General features: G+C 36.8%; 1 protein-coding gene across 1 annotated transcript; it reads left to right on the forward strand.

Annotated features, from left to right (window-relative positions):
• Positions 1-2,514: 2,514 nt before the first annotated feature.
• LOC114267243 (uncharacterized) lies at positions 2,515-6,279 on the forward strand. Its single transcript, XM_082890097.1, has 3 exons — positions 2,515-4,487; positions 4,767-4,779; positions 4,965-6,279. Exons 1-3 carry the CDS (start codon positions 2,599-2,601, stop codon positions 5,817-5,819), a joined length of 2,757 nt encoding a protein of 918 aa, XP_082746223.1. The 5' UTR covers positions 2,515-2,598; the 3' UTR covers positions 5,820-6,279.
• The last annotated feature ends 1,077 nt before the right edge of the window (positions 6,280-7,356 follow it).

Genomic DNA, 7,356 nt, shown 5'->3' on the forward strand with positions numbered 1-7,356 from the left:
TCCTTCAATAAACCTAAAACCCATGAAGAGAATGAATAAACACTTCCATTCCAATTTAACTATGTGCAATAACACTACTTATACACTTATTAGAAAGCTCACTATTCGGTCTCTTTTCGCCTCGTTAAGAGTTCATCCACAACCTAAAAATCACAATCTGTTGAAAGAAGACACTAAACAAATGAGAAAATTTGCTGGTAATGGTATTTAAAACCTACCTGAGCTTTTAGAACATCAGCTAGTTCTCTCTGATGATTCTCATCAGGAGCAGCTTCTTCATTTCCCAAGCAAGCCACATGAGCTACTGCTCTAAATAGGCATCGACCGTCAATTGTCACCCCTGTTTTACAAATGAAATTTTAGAATCTACTTCCACTTCAACAACAATTTAAAACTATGTGCATAAAATGAAGTTAGGATGTTATCAAAAGAGCAATTTTTGTTTCTTAAAATGATACTTTTTCTATAAATCAGAAAGAAATTACATGTATGAACATCTCCCAATGTGGGAGAGAAGAGTCTAACCCTGACCTCCTCTACTGAGGAACAATGTAACATATGGTAATACACACCCAAAGACCATGCCTCAGAAATTTTTTTACCAAACACTCACGTATAAATCCAAGTGCATAGGAAAAATTCACAAAATTGGATACAAATGTGAGACAAAAGGTGGGTCTCCGTCCTATTTTGAGACATTCTGTGAAAATCATCTGTATTAATGGTGTTCATGGCAGAATTGTATATCTATATGGCTCGTTTGGAGGCGATTGAACCCGCTATGCCGCTTAGCCACAAACATCATTCAAAAAAAATTTGAAACCAAAACAATCAAATCAAAATCAAACCCAAAACCCAAACTCCATAGATATATCTATATATGTACATATATATCTGTACGGGAAAGAAATAAATCTTCTTGTATAATCCTGTTGATCAAGTCTGCGCTCTTCCAAACGTCGTCGCTTTACTCCCTGAAAACACAAACGTGAGCTAGCCGGCGGGTGTGTGCCGGAAACCTCTCCGATGCCTAAGTCAGCAAAATAGACAAGTAGACAAAAGCTCTGTGTATTTAGGAATCAAAGTTGTGTTACCTCTCCATAGGTGATGTTTGCGAGCTTTTATAGGTTCCGTGTGGCACAATCCAAGTAGGACTCTTACTCCTCCATGTAGAGTCCTCCTAGGATTCATACTCCTGAAAGATAATGCTTATCCTTCAACACCCCCCTCACTGTTTAAACCAAGTGAGATGGTTTTACCATGGTCGGACTCCAATGTGGCCGAGGTACACACGGCTATGCTTAGCCGTAGAACAGACCGAACTATCCTTAGTTCGGCTCGTCCTTTTACTGCCCTTACCTCAGTTCCTCCTGTACAAACCGTGGTAAGTCTAAACCGAGCTAACTTTTAGCAAGGTTCAGACCGAGCTAACCATACTGCGCCATAACCGGTATAAGTTTTTAGTATGGTGACCGAGCTAACCCCCTTGGGACCGGAGTAACTTTAAGCCTCTTCAAGACCGGAGCAACTTTAAGCCTCTTCAAGACCGGAGCAACTTTATGCCCTTTTTACTCAGCCCTTCGCACTGAGGCCCATAATGGCCCAGCTCGGCCCAATTTTCATATAAATTACCCTCTCAATATCTATATAATAGAGAGAGAGAGAGAAAGAGAGATTACCTCTGTCAATTGGGTCGGCTAATTTCTTTTCAGCAGCGAGATCTGAATCTTCTGTTACAAATCCAAAAAACTTAATTAATTGCGGAGAGAGTTATATAATATGATAATCCAATCCACAAAACACACATACAGAGAGAGAGAGAGAGAGAGAAAGAAAGATTTTACTTTCGAGTATGGCAAGGGTTTTGGAGAGAGAGAGCTTCTCGTCTGGGATTGGGAACTTTTCTCATATGGTGCGGCCGTCGGATTAGCTTTCGATTCAACTTTCTTGTTTGTTGGGAATCATTGGCCACTGGGGACTCTGCTACTGCTACTCTTTCTCTTTCGCCTATCGTTGAGGAGGAAGAGGGTGGATGAGATCGTTCTGTTAAAGCAGAAGAACAAAGAGTGAGAGAGAGATAAGAGGGACAGTGGCGAGAGAGAGAGAGAAGGTGTAGAGAGAGAGTTGTAGAGACGTGTTGGGGCAGACGTGGAAGAGAGAGAGAGCAGAGAGGGTTTGAGCGGGAATCAAATTGATCTGCACCCTTAATATATTTTTAGGATTGATCTCAGCCATTCAAAAGAAATGTATTTCTGAACCATTTTATATATTTTCAAAATCTGTTTTGCTTTATTATATAGATATGATATTATTGTTTGGTTTAATTTTTAGAATATATTTTCTTGAAATATTTTTATAAAATTTAAAATTTAAAAGCATACATAAATTTCATATGATATTATATTTTTTAAGGTAGAAATAATTTTTAAATTTTTTATAAAACTCATAATTTTTTTTTAAATTTTTTTTTTTTTTTTTTGTTGAGAAAACCAATTCTATCAAACCAAAACCGAAAGAAGCGAGTATACATTTGCTACACGGTTCAGTATCTACTACTCTCTCTCTCCTCGCACACGCACAGAGCTGAGCTTGAAGAAGATGCCAAGCAGAAGACGAAGAATTTCTATTTCTTCCATTATTGGACCAAGAATAACTTACTACAATCATTGGCTATTAAAAGGTACTTCCAAATCTCCATCTCCATCTCTACTTGTTCAAGTTAATCATCCCTCTTGTTTCTTATTTGTTCTAATTCGTTCTCTCTCTAACTCCACCAAAAACCCTACTTCTCCTCCTCAAGGACGCGAACCTAAACCTGAAGCCTTACCCAAACAACCATGCAATTTGGGTCCCAATCATCTTCATTCTGCTTTAATTTCCTTCAATCGCATGCTCCGAATGCGACCTTTGCCCCCAATTTCTCAATTCAACAAAGCTTTAGGCTCTATTTTGAAAATGGGTCATTACGCCATTGCTCTTTCTCTTATTCATAACAAGTTGCAACAGTTCCAAGGCATTCAGGTCAATATCTGCACCTTCAACATTGCTATTAATTGTTACTGCCACCTTAATCGAATCGATTTTGGGTTGTCTCTTTTGGGTACCTTCTTCAAACGTGGCTATACACCCAATGTAATTACCTTCACAACTCTGATTAATGGACTTATTTTGCAAGATAAAACTCCTCAAGCTGTGGAGTTGTTTAAGAAATTAATGAGAAGTAGAGAAATTGAACCCAACGTGGTTATGTATGGAACCATTGTCAATGGGCTCTGCAGAACGGGGAACACTATCAGGGCTGTTAGTTTGCTTAGGATTATGGAAGAGGGAAGTTGTAAACCTAACGTCGTAGTGTATACCACGGTCATTGACAGTCTTTGCAAGGATAGAATGGTGGATGATGCTCTCAAACTCTTTTCTACAATGGATGAAAAGGGTATTTTCCCAGATGTTGTCACTTATACTTCTTTGATTCATGGCCTATGTAATTTTGGCCAGTGGAAGGAGGCTTCTGGATTGTTCAGAGAAATGTTGGATAGTGGTATTGCTCCAAATGTTCATATGTATAATGTGTTGCTGGATGCATGTACCAAGGAAGGGAAGATGAAAGAGGCAGAGGGGGTAATTGAAGTCATGATACAAAGAGGTGTGGATCCTGATGTAGTCACATACAGTAGTCTAATGGATGGATATTGTTTGCAAGGCGAAATGGATAAAGCAATCAGAGTGTTGAATACCATGGTGGAGAGGGGCCTTCACCCCAATGTTTTTAGCTATAACATTCTAATCAATGGATATTGCAAGAAAATGAAAATAGATAAGGCCATGCATCTCTTTCAAGAATTGCCTCGAAGGGGGTTGAAACCCGACAATGCAACTTTCAATGCTATGTTACGGGGTTTGTTTCAAATAGGTAGATGTGGAGCTGCTCAAAAACTTTTTAATGATATGCACGCTGCAAGCATAATTCCAAATTCTCAAACTTATGGTATCTTATTGGATGGGTTGTGCAAAAATGGGCATATTTCTAAAGCATTGTCATTATTCCACGTGATGGAAAGCTGCAGTTTACATCTTGATATTGTTGAGTACAATATTCTTATTGATGCATTTTGCAAGGATAAAAAGCTTGATATTGCAAGGGCCCTTTTCAATAACCTTTCTTCCAAGGGATTACAACCCAATGTTAAGACATACACTACGATGATACAAGGTTTTTGTGAAGAAGGCCTACTGCATGAAGCTAAAGAGTTGTTTGTTAAAATGGAACATAATGGTTGTTCGCCAAATAATGTCACTTACAACACTATTATCCGAGGATTTATTGGACAACAAAAGTGCTATGAGGCATTAATACTGGTTGAGGAAATGGTTCAAAGGGGTTTTTCAGCAGATGCATCCAATTCTTCCTTTGTCATAGATATAATCTCAACTAAAGGACAAGATCCTGCTCTCCAAGAAGTGATAAAGAAGTTCATGCCCAAATAGTCATGGAATGCAAGAGATTGAGTAAAGTGCTTAAACTATGAAGGTAAAGCTACGTACATATTGTAATATATATTATTAGGTGAAGCTCCCTTTTTTTTTTCCTTTTGTTATATATTGACATGGGTTTATACTTCTTCTCCATCAATAATTTGGGACTTGTTGTTGCATGACTTTGCAATATTATTTTCACATGTTGTAGAATCTTGTAGACTGTTTGTTACCTCTCTCTCGGCAGTATTTTAATTCACATGTTACAATTCAAATAGATTCTTTTTCAGTCCCCTGAATTATGTACAAGTGGTCATTTCTTAGGGATTTAGGATAAATGACCGCCAGTGGTACTTTTGGAGATTTCTTTCTTAGGTATGTGGTCATCAACTAGTTCTCTAAAGGAGAATTTATGGTATTAGTAGGGTATTTTCCTAGATGTTGTCACTTATACTTCTTTGATTCATTGCCTATGTAATTTTGGCCAGTGGAAGGAGGCTACTGGAATGTTCAGAGAAATGTTGGATAATGGTATTGCTCTGGATGTTCATACGTATTGTGTGTTGCTGGATGCATGTACCAAGAAAGGGAAGATGAAAGAGGCAGAGGGGGTACTTGAAGTCATGATATACAGAGGTGTGGATCCTGATGTAGTCACATACAGTAGTCTAATGGATGGATATTGTTTGCAAGGCCAAATGGGTGAAGCAATCAGAGTGTTGAATACCATGGTGGAGAGGGGCCTTCGCCCTAATGTTTATAGCTATACCATTCTAATCAATGGATATTGCAAGAAAATGAAAATAGATGAGGCCATGCATCTCTTTCGAGAATTGCCTCGAAGGGGGTTGAAACCCGACAATGGAACTTTCAGTGCTATGTTACGGGGTTTGTTTCAAACAGGTAGATGTGGAGCTGCTCAAGAACTTTTTAATGATATGCAAGCTGCAGGCATAATTCCAAATTCTCAAACTTATGCTTTCATGTTGGATGGGCTGTACAGAAACAAGAATATTTCCAAAGCATTGTCATTATTCCATATGATGGAAAGGAATGGTTTAGATCTTAATATTGTTATGTACAGTATTCTCATTGATGCATTTTGCAAGGATAAAAAACTTTATACTGCAAGGGCTCTTTTCAGTAACCTTTCTTCCAAGGGATTACAACTTGATGTTAAGACATACACTACGATGATACAAGGTTTTTGTGAAGAAGGCCTACCGCATGAAGCCAAAGAGTTGTTTGTTAAAATGGAGCAGAATGGTTGTTTGCCAAATGATGCCACTTACAACACTATTATCCGAGGATTTATTGGACAACACAAGTGCTATGAGGCATGAATACTCGTTGAGGAAATGGTTCAAAGGGCTTTTTCAGGAAATGCATCCAACTCTCTGTTGATCGTAGATATACTCTCAACTAAAGGACAAGATCCTGCTCTCCAAGAAATGATAAAGAAGTTCATGCCCAAAGATAGTCATGGAATGCAAGATATTGAGTAAATTTCTTAACCTTTATGAACTATGCCAAATGTTAGGTGTGTACCTAATCTTTCTCCTCCCAAACACACATTAATGTGTACTATTTGGGCCTTTTTTTTTTTTCTTAAGCTGTGAAGGTAAAACTACATTATACTAAATTGTGTAGCCTTTAATGCTCATAAAATGTCTGTTATTTGGTGAAACTCTTTTAAATATATGTATGGATGTTGCATCTTGCCTGTACCAGTATGTACTGCACTAATGAAAAATGCAGTACACTGACTGGTACGATATTAATGACATTGGTTGTGTTTTATTATGCCTTTTCTCTTACACTAGGATGAAATTATTGGTAAAAATTAATTTGTTTGGGACTGATCTATATTAGCTAGAAGATTGATCGTGGAATTGTTCCTTGTGTAATTTCTACAGTGCTACATTAGTTGCTCTTTGCTTTAAATAGAAGAAAGAGCCATTGTCTTGTTTCAGTAAATGACTCAAGGATACATAAAGCCTGCCTTCTACCAGGTTTTAAATTCTTTTTGCGCTGTGCAAATCAGAAAAACCAACTTGAGAAGTATTTGACCTAAATTACTTTAGTTCTATAACATGGATACATTTTTGCTAGTCACCATTTTCAAAGTTATATCTGTAATTCTTTTCATATATCACTCTTTTTTAATGGAATGCAGATTAAGATGGATTAAAATAACTTAGTGAACCCTTTTTGCTAGTGTATTTTTAAAATGATTTGTAGCTTGCTTGGTTAATTAGCCCATATTTTGATGTTACCAATAAAGGACTCTTTGGAAGGAAAGATTGGTTTGCAACTAAGGGGTTCTAGTAATGTTATATGGTACTATGATAAGCTTCGGTTATATATAGCTTGAATTTATTAAGCTAAGTACAGATTTGGTATTTTACCTCTTGTTTTTCACAAAAGCTGTAAGGAGCTATACAATTTTCATTATGAGCTTTAATTCATTAAAATGAAGCAAATGCAATCTATGGGAAGAAGATAAAGTACAGGCTGACCCTGTTGATCAACCAAAGACAAGCTCTAAAAATCACTTCTTCCACTTAATTCTTCAATAGATAATTGTAATGTCCTTAAAATAGCCTACATTATATGTTGCACTAGAGAAAGAGGATAGGTTCAGGTATTTGTTTTCTTTTTGTGGTCCTGTAGGATGACAAATAATATTTACTACTTGTACAAGAACAGGACAAAAAAATAAATATATATATATATATATAAAGTAATGACATTTTGATTGTAGGCATACTAGAGGCATATCTAATAATAAAATCACCTGTTGTTTTTTTTCTGTTTTTATTTTTATTTTTATTTTTTTCCCTGTAGAGATTGTAACCAAGTTCTAGTCAATAATATTTG

This window comes from Camellia sinensis, chromosome 10 (genome assembly GCF_055761805.1).
Source record: "Camellia sinensis isolate YWXY chromosome 10, ASM5576180v1, whole genome shotgun sequence".
Taxonomy (NCBI): Eukaryota; Viridiplantae; Streptophyta; class Magnoliopsida; order Ericales; family Theaceae; genus Camellia; species Camellia sinensis.